This window comes from Anabrus simplex, chromosome 8, assembly GCF_040414725.1.
Source record: "Anabrus simplex isolate iqAnaSimp1 chromosome 8, ASM4041472v1, whole genome shotgun sequence".
In the NCBI taxonomy this organism is placed as follows: Eukaryota; Metazoa; Arthropoda; class Insecta; order Orthoptera; family Tettigoniidae; genus Anabrus; species Anabrus simplex.
Window position 1 is genome coordinate 31,088,235 of NC_090272.1, and position 14,357 is coordinate 31,102,591.

Consider the following 14,357-nt stretch of genomic DNA (forward strand, 5'->3'; position numbering starts at 1 on the left):
CGCAATAGATGTACCATTTCGACCACATACCATTGTTACATTTCCGCAGTACCGGGAATCGGATACGCGTTTATTCCTGTTACTAGAAATGTAGCCTACGTTGCAGGCTTTAATATTTATTATAATAGGCTTAATGCTGTGTTGGGCCTTAGCTTATATGCAATTATTTAATTTTAACCGTTCACACTTCTTTGATCATTTTATTACTTTGTTCACACTTTGGTACACTAAATTAGGGTTGCTGGCTGATAAATTGATTATAATTTTGTCATTTATAGTTTTTTTATGCCATTGCAACTGCTCACAGTATATGAAAACTGAGTGCTTATAGATGACAAACATGATTAGCATGATTTCACAATTCGCAGGTTATGATAAAACTATTAATTACATCTAATCGAAGGCAAAAGACTAATTTTAACAGTTTTTTTGTTTGTTTGTTCTTAAATCCATTTTTAAATCCGAAACTCGCCTGTGTCCACCACGGAAATACTGTGGGGAACGCCCAGACTTAGTCCCAATATGGCTGCTCCATATGCGTGTCCTGACTTGTGTATATAGACCTTGATTTACCGGGCCGACCGCAGAGCCATTTTGTCAAAACAGCAGCTATCTCTTAATTGACTTGCTCATCGGTGTACTCTTTAAACATTGACAAGCTTCCTTTCTTTCTTTCCTTTTCTTTTCTTTTCTTTTCTTTTCTTTTCTTTTCTTTTCTTTTCTTTTCTTTTCTTTTCTTTTCTTTTCATTTCTTCTAAGGATGTTTACCGTAACAGACGCATCATTATTGCATATAAACATGTAGATAATTTAAACTTTAATTTCTGCCAAAACGACCTCAAACTCAAAGGAATATGCCGAGATTTATGAAGACAGAAGAATGATTTCTGTTGGCGTAGCAGTAAATTACTGTATATTCCCTACGTTTTAATTAAATAATCGTGATTCACTCCTTGTCCGGAGATGATATGGAAAGTCAAATATTCCTGATGCCAACACGTTTACGGTAGGGTGGCAGGCTTTTATTTTGCATTTAAACTGCCGTCCTTCATACTAGCACTAGGTCAAATTTGTTAAATAACATGTATTGGCTACAAAACTTCGTTGACGATAGATGCGTATATAGATAGGATGGTATGGTTTATTTTAAGTGTCTTATACTTAACCAGTGACAGGTAACATGTTGGAAAAATAGGTATGTAATACATAACATTGCACATGAACGTGTGCGTGTATTTCAGTGTCACTAGTTCAATTTATTTTTTGTTCTGACAACCTTCGCGTGTGCGTCGGGCTGCTAGAATTTAAAGGATATGTTTTTGTATGTTCTGACATCTTAAATATGCAAATACAGTGTACGCACTATAAAATACAGGCAATGCACTTGAATGCATATGAGTAGTAATAACATAGAAGTTAGGAACAAAATATGGAACTATGCTCAAAAACGCGCCCATTCACTGTTCCATCCTCAGTCATCTCTGGAACGTGTACTTTGACACGCATATTCCTGGAGATTCATTTGATACACCGTGTGGGTGAGGGACCCAGACGAAGAATACACCCACGGTATCTCCTTCCTATCGTAAGTGGCGATTAAAAGGAGCGACCAAGGGATGACGGAATTGGAAGCATGAGATTACTTATGATTAGTGCCAGTAATTGAAGAATAACAGGGGTCTGGGCGTTGCCTGTGGTTAGTACCATGGTGTGCATTCCACCGAGCTGGGGGAGCGGGCGCGCGGCATCACGTACTAGTGTCCGTGCGGAAGGATCCTCTGCGTTATAAAAAAACTATGTGTGGACCACCATGGGTCTGCATAGCCTGTGAGTAGTGCCTTTATGTGAGGCACACCATGGGTCTGTGTTACCTGTGGGATTACAACGTGGGTCTACATTGCCTATGTTTATTACCACTATGTGAACAACACCATGAGTATACATGCCCACTGATTAGTAGCACTATGTGAGGGACACCATTGGGGGAATCAAATGATCATAAATGTATGTTTCAATAAAATGTATCACCGCTGCACATCAGGCGACAGGTAGCTGACCGGGATCTTGAATGGGCACTACCGCTCGGAGCATCTTGTGTCACTCTTCTGCCTCCGTGTTCCTTCCCGCTCCACCAGAACCAAAGACCTTCTCCACATTCCCCACACTCACCACTCAATACTTCAACGATCTTTCCATGTCCTCCTCCTAACTCTCCTTAACAATATTAATAGGAGGCAAGAGTTTGATATAGCATCAAGTAAAAGTATATTCGGGAGGGGTGTAAACAGTGTCCTAAGGATAAGTCGATTGTAAAGAGGTTATACCGCCATCTTGACTATGAACATGGACATTCTCATGGTTTTCCATTCGGATGGTTGTTGTTAGTGGGCTGTGTACCTGATCTTGTTTTCCTTTGTTATATTTATCATGAAAGTTTACATTTGTTAATTAGTCTGTTCACAGTGCAAGTGAAATTTGCTCAGTGTAGCTGTATCTTGTGCTTCGTGAATAAATAAATGTGTGACGCAATGTTACCTAGCAACCGTGCAGGCTGTGGTGTGAAGTATTGATGGATGTCCGTGATATACAGATCCACGGCCTATCCAACTCTCAGGCACTGTCGCATCACACAATTTGTTACATGACGCTATTCCGTACTACTACTACTACTACTACTACTACTACTACTACTACTACTACTGTTGTATACAAGGAATCGGTATACAGAAACACAACATAAATTTATTGCTTCAGTAAGTTTTTACACAATATGTACATAAATATAACTAAACTTTTCTTGAAGTCGGATGAACTTGTACGCAATTAATGATGATATTATAGTAGACTGAGGGTCTGTTGAAATATATACTTTATATACATAAGAGTTCTATATACACACAAATCTATCTTGCGGGGATAGTCTGTCAAATAAGAGAGAGTTCAAGATAGTCGAAAACTATCTGCCTTGTAGAATTACTAGTGTAACTTGCAATGAAAGTTCGTACTAGCAGAATGCTAGTAATTGCCGTAGGCTTGTCAGGAGCTGACATAAATATTCACAATTGGTAGAATACTAATGTTGATGTCGGAGCATAAGTGAGGACTGTGGGATGAGTAGAATACTGACATCGGGGCTCGACGTGGCTACAGGAAGCGGGAGGTGAGGCAGTGCCTGAGGTGAAACCTCATCACCAGAATTCAGTCCACCTGTTCGATACACATGTTTAAGAGGGATAGCCCCCGTGTTCGACTTGCAGTGTAATCTGGCGTTCGACACTGGGGAGTCCTGGGTAGTAGTAGCAGCCGTCTCATTTGGAGCAGACAGGGCCTGCTCCGTGAGTATTTTAGCCCATCAGCTTCATTATGGGCTTTGAGTGCTATTTCTGGATTATGACATCTTCCCGCTGCTTGACGTTCTGGTGGTGGTGGCCGATTGTAGCTTCCTTTTCATGACTGGGCAGGATATTCCCTGTGCCCCGAAGGGCGAATTTAGAGGAAGAGAAGAAGAGGAGGAAAGATGTTGTCAGGACGAAGTGAGAGGAGATGTTGATAGTTGGGGATGTTGTGGTGAGTGGGCAAGGCAGGTGCAGGGCGGTCACCCATCCACACGATGACCACGGCTGATGTTGCTGCACTTCTCGTAGCTACGCTAGTGTTTAGTGCTTCAGGAGAGGAGTGGGTTATTGCAGTTGGCATTAATGGCAGGGTTAGTTGACAAGAAGTTGTCTGGATGGCATGGAGGGAGGGTTGAGGGACGTGAGAAGCCTGATGAGGAGCAGGTTGAATAATGAGGAGTTATCTTGGCTCAGTGGAGAAGGGACTTGGAGGCCTGATGGAGGGGCAGCGTGTAAGTGTCGTGCATGCCTATAGTGAGCTCGTATTGCCTTCTTAAGGAAGGGACAACCAGGATAGGCGGCTGCGTGACTGCCTTCGCAGTTCGCGCACCTCGCCTGGGCCCTTGGTACCGTGCTGACAGAGTGGCGGTGGGGACCCCCACAACTGTCACAACGGGTATCATTAGGGCAGGAAGCCGCTGAATGATATAGCTGAAGGCAGTTGTAGCACTGAGTCACTAAAGCAGGGCGGGCGGGGGGTGTGCTGTGTTGGTGTAGAGGGTGACTTCGGAGCAGGTTTTCTACGCCTTCTCCGCGTCTGAGTGTGCTTGGAACGTGTATTGTTACTCGGTTGCGAGATTAAGGGGTAGCGGAATGCTGCTCCTTTTATAGCGCTGGCTTGACGTCACAAGGAAGCGCACTGCAGTAACCTCGTAGAGTCTGGAAAGATCCGGGCTGCGGCGTGTTGCGGAGCTATCAGGCGCAGAGCTGAGATCGCGAAGGACACACAACTACTACTACTAAATGTTTTCTTTCCTCCCCTGAAGGAGGAGGCGGTCCTCCAAGACGGTGACGCCGTCTCTCTGGCAGGAGTTGTGTATCGGAGAAGGAGATGTGGGGAAAAGGTAAGAGGGTTGCCGGCCGTGGCTCTTTACTAGGAACTGTTCCGGCATTCCCCTTGGTGCAGGAGAATTGAAAACCACGGAAAAGTATTCTCAGGCTTGCCGACGGTGGGGATCAGCCTCTGTCCGTCTCTGGAATACGGAGGCGTAGGGCCACGGTAGAGCTGTAGCCACCCCTCCTCTGCCCGGTTGGTCGGTCGGAGCGCAGAGCTGTTGGACCTCGGACCAGCCGTAGCCACCCCTCCTCTGCTCGGTTGGCAGAGTGCAGACCTGTCGGACCACGGACCAGTCGTGACAACCCCTCCTCTGCTCGGTTGGCCGGTCAGAGTGCAGAGCTGTTGGACCACGGACCAGCTGTGACCACCCGACCTCTGGTCGGTTGGCCGATCGGAGTGCAGAGCTGTCGGACCAGCCGTGATCACCCCGCCTCTGCTCGGTTGGTCGGTCAGAGTGCAGAGCTGTTGGACCACGGGCCAGCCGTGACCACCCCTCCTCTGGTCGGTTGGCCGGTCGGAGTGCAGAGCTGTTGGACCACGGACCAGCCGTGGCCACCCCTCCTCTGGTCGGTTGGTCGGTCGGAGAGCAGAGCTGTCTGGCCAGCTGTGACCACCCCTCCTCTGGTCGGTTGGCCGGTCAGAGTGCAGAGCTGTTGGACCACGGACCATCCGTGGCCACTTGTGCGTCGAGATCCGCTTAGCATCCGCCGACCCTATTTCGTTACATTATGGCCCCCAGCTCTAAGACATATTGAGATCAAAGATATTTGCATTATCGAGGATTTTTTGTATTATTTTCTGTTGATATAAATGTTTCAGGCAATCCAAAATTAATTTTTTAAATGCCAAAATGAAGAAAAGGATGCATTCAAGGGGTAAATCTCCTTGAGGATATCAACAACAGGATTGCCATGCCTCGTGGAGGTAGCACACTTACAGTTCTTCCTTGTAAACATCAGCACTTTTTTCTAGTCGTTTAACGTCGCACTAACACAGCGGAATCCGCGGAAAACCATCTTCAGGGCTGCCGACGGTGGGATTCGAATCCACCCTCTCCCGAATGCGAACTCACAGCTGCGTGACGCTAACGGCGCGCTAAAACCTGAACCTAAACGAGACTTGAATATTTCTTCATAACAACAAATTAGTTGGTGAATTGAATTTATCTCTGTACTATTCTAAAGGATGATGGGGAAGTGTTCGCCTTTATCTGACAGTTTAGAGGTACTAGTGTGTCGCTCGGGCTGATGACACTTGCCATCGCTGTGATACCACTGCAAGCTATCCTGTGATTAGTGCAGTGCAGTGTTGACGTATGCCCTACGCCCTCCTTGGCTTCCATGGTCAGAAATGAAACAAATATGTGAAGTAACCTTAACTTATTGCTTTCGATTAATAGCATTACAGACATTTTTATAGGTCACTCATTAAAAGGAGATCATGACAAGAGAGTGGTTGTGAGTGGTTCCACTCGTTCATCAGTCGACAGTACCTAGCGCTTAAGAAAACTCCGCCATTGCAAAGGCCTGCAGTCACATTCGCTATCCAGCCAATTTTCCGACGAACTCGTTGTTTGCTCTCAGAACTACAATCGTCACCGCCATTCTTCATGTTCTGTTTATTTATTCCGGTAGTAACTGGGTGGGCCGGCCCTGCGGTGTAGGGGTAACATACCTGCCTCTTACCCAGAGGCCCCGGGTTCGATTCCCGGCCAGGTCAGGGATTTTTACCTGTATCTAAGGGCTGGTTCGAGGTCCACTCAGCTTACGTGATTACAATTGAGAAGCTATCTGACGGTCTAGGAAGCCAAGAATAACGGCTGAGAGGATTCGTCGTGCCGACTGCACGGCACCTCGTAATCTGCAGGTCTTCGGGCTGAGCAGTGGTCGCTTGGTACGACATGGCCCTTCGGGGCTTTTGCGCTATGGGGTTTGGTTTCGTTTAGTAACGGGGTGGAGTTCAAAATTCTTGTTCGGAGAAGTGAGCAAAGTTGAGATAAATATTTTCTTCTGGTTCTTTACCAGCTTGGACTTCAATTACCGCAGTGTCAAATCTTCATCTTGTTTATTGATTAACTGGACTGATGAATGGGGTCTTTGACGCATTTACCCCATGTTCCTTTCTCGTGAATGTATTTTACTCTGGCAGTTGAGTGGACTGTTTGGCTCTTTGGCTGAATGGTCAGCTTCGGTTCAGAGGGGTTCGATTCCCCACCGTTCCGACGATTTTAACCACCTTTGCTTAATTCCTCTTGCTCAGTGGCTGGTGTTTGTAATCTCCCTACATACAACACACCACACCACATTACCAACCGCCACGGAAACACGCAATACATCAGGACATCCACCTGTAAAACTGGACTTTGGCCACATTACTGCCGAGTGCAGATGGTTGGAAAAAAAGGTCAGGAAAGAAAGAAGTTGAGTTTAACCTGTATCCGCTGCACTAGGTGATAAAGGATCCTCTCGAAAGCCAGAACATCATTACTGTGTTTTTTACAAGTTGCTTTACGTCGCACCGACTCAGATAGGTCTTATGGCGACGGTGGAACAGGAAAGGGCTAGGAGTGGGAAGGAAGTGGCCGTGGCCTTAATTAAGGTACAGCCCCAGAAAACCATCTTCAGGGTTGCCGACAGTGGGGTTTTCCCGAATACTGGATACTCGCGGCACTTAAGCGACTGCAGCTATCGAGCTCGGTCAGATTTAATTTATGGCGTGCGATTCTAACAAGCGTAAGTGTACGGCAGTGGAGAGTGAATGTTATTCCATCTCCTTTTGTCCGACGTTGTTTGATGAGGCTCGTTTGAAACCATACTGATACCTTTTTCTTATTTTCAGTTTTGAGAAGTCTAGTTTGCAGAAGCCTAGTTTCAATCAATCAATCAATCAATCAATCAATCAATCAATCAATCAATCAATCAATCAATTAATAAAAACATCACTAATCTGTATTTAGGGCTGTCGTCCAAGTGTCGGATCGCCTATCAATTGTTTACCTTTTTTTTTTCCTAAAATGATTTCAAAAAATTTGGAAATTTTTCGAACATTTTCCTTGATAAAGTATTCCAATCCCTAATTCATCTCCCTATAAATTAATATTTGCCCCAATTTGTCTTCTTGAATTCCAGTGTTACCTTCACATTATTCCTACCTTTCAAAGTACCACTCAAGCATAATCATCTGCAAATGGAGACCGATGACCTAGATGTTACTCTCCTTAAGAACAACAAGCATCATCATCATCATCATCTACTAATGTCATCCGCGCCGTCTCTCCACTTACAGCTCGGAACACAGTCGAGCTGTTCCGTCTCCTTTCTCCCAATTCTTCCCAGCCCTAAGTCTGCAATATTTTCGTAACGCTACTGTTTTGTTGGCAATTCCCGCAACAAATCGTGCTGTTTGCCTTTGGATCTTGTTCAGTTCTCGTATCAAGTAATCCTGGTGTGGGTCCCATACACGGGAACCATACTGTAATTGCGGTCTTACCTGAGACTTATACGCTCTGGCCTTTACATCCTTACATCCCCTAAATATAGTTGGGGACAAAACATGATGACCTCGCGTCACACCACTACCCTCGAGCTCATAGGATTTACTACGTCTACTGTAGCCGGAGTTGCCAAATTGTCTACTGCACTGGACACGAAGAAAGGGTAAAACAAGAAAGTGGTTTGGCAACCCCTCCACCCCCAAATAAGGAACACTTGGAACTAGTTAACTCAGCAGGGTGCAGCGTGTGATTGACTACTGGCTTCCAGTTCGTTTCCAAGAACCGAGGCCGTCATGTTTTGTCCCTAAGTATACCGATATGAATACCTAAGTAACTATATGAAGAGATCTCTAGACTTGTTTTACAACCTCCTTTATATGAATAGTCCAGACGCGGACGAAGAATACACCCACGGTGTTCCCCGCCTGTCGTAAGGAGCGACGAAGGGCTAATGGAATTAGAACCATGAGAATATTGTTGATTGCTATCATTACGTGAGAAACACCAGGGTTCGACGTTACTTGCGATTAGTACCACCATATGAGGAACACCATGGGTCTACGTTACCTAGGAGTAGTACTCTATATAAGGGACACCATTGGTCTACATAGTCTATGATTAGTACCACTAAATGAGGAAGACCACGGAATTGGGCGTTGCCCGTGATTACTACCATTATGTGAGGAACACCATGGGTTAGTGTTGCTTGTGGGTGATACACCGTAGGTCTACATTGCCTATGATTAGTAGCACAATGTGAGGAATACCATGAGTCTTCGTTACCAGTGATTAGTACTATTATGAGGGGCCGGTGGTCTGGATTGCGGACCCTTTTGGACAACAAGCATCATCTCAGAAAATAAGGCATCGTGAATTGGATCCACTGATTGTTTTGGATTCATGGTCATTTTTTCATCATCATTCGTTTTGGATTGTAGTCAGTGGATAAATGTTAAACTTTCAATTATCGTTTCATTTCGTTGTACCTCGTACAACTGGACCCCTTTAAACAACAAACATCATTTCTTATGTTAGCACCTAAATATAAGGTTCTTACAATGATCCCCACGAGGTACAATCATCCCATCAACACAGTCATTAAAACTGAGAAGACTTGGTAAAACTTACAACCATACTTTTCATCTTGTTTACCACCGTACCATTGTCTGCTGTCTATCTCACAATTCTTATTACTCCATGCAATATAACATCATCCGCAAAAATCCTTATCTGTGATTCCACTTGTTTACTCATATCATAAACCGTACATAAGAAAACGTAAAAGGCCAATAATACTGCTTTGCTTCTCCTACTCTAATTGTCTGAGTTCTGTTTTCTAGAAATTTCACCACCCATTCAACCAGTCGTTTCTGTTGAATGGTGCTGTACGCAACTACTGTCCTGGGACGCTGTTATTTTTAACGGAGAGATATCAATCTTGTGTTTTGTTGCTTAACCGTTATCTTATTTACTTTTGTAAATTAAGAGATAACAATAACCTCGATCTGTTACAGTACATTTGTAGTTCTCTCTCATCTATTTTATGTGATGTTCATTGTTACGAAGACGAGTGAGACAAGCCGGTAGAGATGTGTGAAGAACGTTGGACACTCACAGAGGGCAGCAATCCACCGAGGTAAGGCGAGTCGTCATGCATGTATCACGTATTCTGCAGGAGACTAGGAATATCCTAGGGCTTCCGAGCTATTTCTTTTTGAAGGACAGTTTACATCTGTTAGCATAATTAACGCACATGGGTGCACCTAATGGCCAGTCCTAATTTCCTTCGGTGTCGTACACTCTCATTTCTTAAATCGAAGTACAATCAACATTTCCAAATGTCTTGACAGTATTGTGGATTTATAGGAGTCTCATGGTAACAAATGCTTCTGCTGAACGAACAGTTTTCAATTAAAACTACTTTCTAAATAACATATTCCGTGATAGAGGGACTGGTAAAGGTGGACCCGTTCCCTGTCCTCCACACTCTCTGGACCTAAACCTACTAGAATGTTATTTGAAAGCTGCTGTGTATTGAACTGCGGTGCAAGACACGGAGGGTCTTAGTGCCCGTATTCTAGAAGGCTGTGAGACCACGCACAGTACTTCATAGATACATCACTGCATCGTGTATTCAATGCGACGGTAGGTTGATGCGTGTATCAATGGTAACGGAGCGCATCTTGAAGAAAGAGTTTAATTCTGCACTGTAGTCCCAAAATTCTCTAAGTCAGGGCAGACAAATCTCTGACGCCAGACCACCCTGGCGTTCAAAAATTAGTGAGTTACAGCTAATTACAACAAACTTCCCCCAATTTGACACAAATCAGCCATATAGAAGACATTTTATGATGACAAAGAAGAAATCCATATTTTAAGCAACTGCTTACACATTAGTTTTCTACAGGACCTCACTTCCAGCTATAGAGTAATGAAACAGATGGAGTTTTATTCGTAACAGTATTTTCCGATCTTTTATGCTTAATTCGTTTTTACGGCAAAAGGAATAACGTAAATATTCACATCATTCCAAACACCTTCAGATATACCGGGAGTATTATTTAAGACTTCGCGCTTTAGCACTTGGTAGTGCTGGGAACGAAGCGCCTGCTCCGAGTGATTGAATCGGTTGTAGCGCTTATAGCGCCCCTTCGAAGATAACCGGAGATATCCGAGTGACACCGAAGTAACCGGAGGACGTAAGGATGGAAGGAGCGGTTAGTACGCAAGTGAGCTCTGTCCGGTGTCCACATTTTTCGACTAAATGCTGCAACTTCAGTCAGTAGTTTAGTCGTTCTTCGAACGATATACAGGCAAGAAGTGGGCCAAATGTAAAGTGTGTGAACGTTCATTCGCACAGGGGGAGGAAAAACGTGTTCACCCCAACAAGCACAATGTGGACAAGAAAGATGATGTGCCTGTCTACCAACAACGTGAGATACGAGCCACACTGACATCCTGAAAGCGGATCCCGTTAAGGACGTTATTGAAAAATACATCCTCCTACGATAGATATTTCTCCGAAGGCGAAGGGGTAGCCGTTCGTGACTACAGGTCCCCCGATAAAACATGTGTCTACCCTCTGTGGGTGGGGGACGCAGACGAAGAATACTCCCACGGTATCGCCTGTCTGTCGTAAGAAGCGACTAAAAGGGGCGACCAAGGGATGATTGTATTAGAACCATGAAATTACTTATGATTAGTACCACTATGTTAGGTACACAATAGGTTTGTGATTAGTAGCAGCAGAGTGCGGTTCACTGTGCATTTCCAGTACCTGTGGTTAGTACCACTATATGAGCGACGCCGTTGGTCTGCGTTGTCTGTGATTTGTACCATTATGTGAGAAACACCACGGGCTTGGGCGTTGCCTGCGATTAGTACCACTATATGAGCGACACCGTGGGTCTGCGTTGCCTGTGATTAGTACCCACTATATGAGGAACATCACGGCAATACCGGCGCCCGTGATTAGTACACCTAGGTGAGGAACACCATGGGTTTGCGTTCCCTATGTGTGGCGCCATTATGTGAGAAACACCACAGGTATGCGTTACCTGTGCGACGTACAATACTTGTGAGTAATACCATAATGTGTGGAACACTGTGAGTGTACGCTACTTTTGATTAGTACCGCAACATGACAAATACCATGATTCTTCTTTACTAGCAATAAGTGCCGTTCCACGAACCTACTACGCTGGCGTAGCAGGGGGGGGGGGGAGGTGATACTCCCAGGTGGCGGATAGGGGGGTCCTAACCGGCTTGCCGGCGGACTTGATGGAAATAAAATACCTCTCGCGGACCAAACACACAACCCCCTGTGGGTGGGGGACGCATAGGAAGAATACACCCACGATATCCCCTGCCTGTCGTAAGAGGCGACTAAAAGGGGCGACCAAGGGATGATTGTATTAGAACCATGAAACTACTTGTGATTAGTGCCACCACGCGGGGAACAGAAAACAGCTGTGTGGCTAATCGTACATTTTGACGAGATCGTCTAGTTACACTCAGGTGAAAATCATTGATATATTGGTGTTAAGTGCCCACTTTTTTGTGCTAACAATTTTTGTATCATAACACTACGTAATTCAGTTCCGTTGAGCAGCACAAGACCTTCATCTAAGAAATGGTTCCTCAAAAGCTTTAAAAGATGAGGCACATCACAGAAAACCCACACTTTTCTTAATTTGTCCACGGGATTGTTAAACATGTGTTGGTCATATTTACATGCAGCTCTTTCCACATTTTAGCGTTTTTCCCTCCCATATCACATGTTATGGCAACCACATTAATGTGGCAAGCTTCAGTGTTTGTTATAATGTCCTGAAGAAGTTCGGCTGCCATGATCTTGTCAAAGTCATAATACACAGATTGTTTCCATTGAGAAAACAAACACGTTCCTGTACGGACCCAGTATTACATCATCCGTTGAATTATAGGAAATACGAGAGTCAATATTCATCTCATCAAAACTCAAAACAGCGTATTTTTCCAGTCCTTGAAAATTTACTGCGCGAGACTAAAATAAACGAAACACTTCCTTCAAAATACCGGGTCTGCATTTCAGTTTTCGCATCCACTTCTGCAATGTTGATTTAGCAGGAAAGGGCGTTTTTCTCTTTCTAAGGTACCGTACGCTTAAGCCTTCTTAGAAAGTGCCCTTGATGTAAGAGCACTCGCAAGGTCTTCTGACCACGAACCTACTACGCTGGCGTAGCAGGGGGAGAGGTGATACTCCCACGTGGCGGGTCCCAGGTGGCAGATAGGGGGGTCCTAACCGGCTTGTCGGCGGACTTGAGGGAAATAAAGTACCTCTCGCTGACCAAACACACAACCCTCTGTGGGTGGGGGACGCAGACGAAGAATACACCTACGTTATCCCCTGCCTGTCGTAAGAGGCGACTAAAAGGGGCGACCAAGAGATGATCCAATTAGAACCATGTAACTCCTTGTGATTATTACCACGACGCGGGGAACACCATGGGTCGCTTTACCATGCGCGTAGTACCACTATGTTAGGTACCAAATGGGTTTGTGATGAGCAGCAAACGAGAGCGCGACGGCTTTTACAGTACCTGTGATTAGCAGCACTATCTGAGCGACACCATGGGATGACGGAACCCATGGTTCTGGCTTGCCTATGATTAGTATCCACTATATGAGGAACACCACGGGATAGTACGAGTCCCTGTGGTTAGTACACTTTGGTGATGAACACCATAGGTTTGCGTTGCCTGTCAATGGCGCCGCAATGTGCGAAACACAGTAGGTCTGTAATACATGTGCGAATTTCATTACCTGTGAGTAGTACCATACTGTGTGGAATACCGTGAGTCTACGCTACTCTTGATTAGTACCGCAGCATTACAAATACCATAGTTCTACAGTCCTAGCGATAAGTACCATTTGAGGGGCCGCTGACTTGGATTTTGGACCCCTTTCGACTACAAGTATCATCGATTCAGTATCGTGCTATAGAAGCAGTCCCTTGGTCAGTAATACTATTGTTCTATGCCAGCTTCTGTGCATGTGAGGCACTGTGGGTCGGTTCCACTGATCGTTTCAAATTCATATCCATCCATCCATTCATTCTTCGTCCTCACGTTTTTAATTCTGGTCAGTGGAGGATTTTGGATTTTTAATTTGTCATTTCATTCTTCTCATTTCGTACCATTAGGGGCCGATGACCTAGATATTAGGCCCCTTTAAACAACAAGCATCATCAATCAAGGTCTTCTGAGGACAATTTCACTCTTTTCTTCGTGCTTACAGGACACCGTATCTGGCCCCGTGTAAAACATTTTTACAGTATTTTCTCTACCTCTTTTTTGATAACATGTTGTGTCAGTTTGGGTGGTGACGGTCGTCTTTTGACTGATACGACATACCTTGGACCTGTACATTTTTTAAGCGCGTCTTTTGTAGCTTTCAGCGTCACCAACGTAGCAGCATGCTTCCTTTTCAATGCTTCGACTTGTCTTTGAAGTTTTTTTATTTCCTTGTCCTTATCTTCAATTGTGTCTGTAATAGTTGACTGGTCGAGTTTCCTCTTCTTAGGGGATAATGTAGTCAGAGTACACATCGCCCGTTTCCTGATATATCGACCTTCATGCCGCATATCTTGTTCATTGGAGACCTGTGGAATGCCAATACATACGTGCTTTAGAACAGTGTTTTGGACACCATTAGGCCAAAGTTTTCAAAGAAGCTTATACCATTAGATTAGAGGACAGATATGGAAGTAAGGAATACATACCTATGACGCAATTTCACTTGTACTAGGCACTCCATGCCAGTTGGGAATAAATTGAGATGGTACAGCATCTGGGCGTAGTTTTTTCTTGGTGGGCAAACCTAAAAGCACTTTTTTCATATCTCGGTCGTAACCTGTTGGAAGGAAATGAAC

At 44.7% G+C, this 14,357-nt stretch overlaps 1 protein-coding gene across 3 annotated transcripts in view; it reads left to right on the top strand.

Annotated features, from left to right (window-relative positions):
* The window catches only part of LOC136879262 (proton-coupled zinc antiporter SLC30A2), a 280,390-nt gene that overhangs the window by 128,097 nt on the left and 137,936 nt on the right, over nt 1-14,357 (top strand). The window contains exon 1 of one of the 3 annotated variants that reach the window (XM_067153079.1): nt 9,373-9,581. The exons of the other annotated variants lie outside the window; for them this stretch is intronic. Within the exon in view, the coding sequence (XP_067009180.1) occupies nt 9,535-9,581 (47 nt within the window). The 5' untranslated portion in view covers nt 9,373-9,534. Of the gene's footprint in view, nt 1-9,372; nt 9,582-14,357 lie in introns of those variants that run through there. 3 annotated transcript variants of the gene reach the window in all.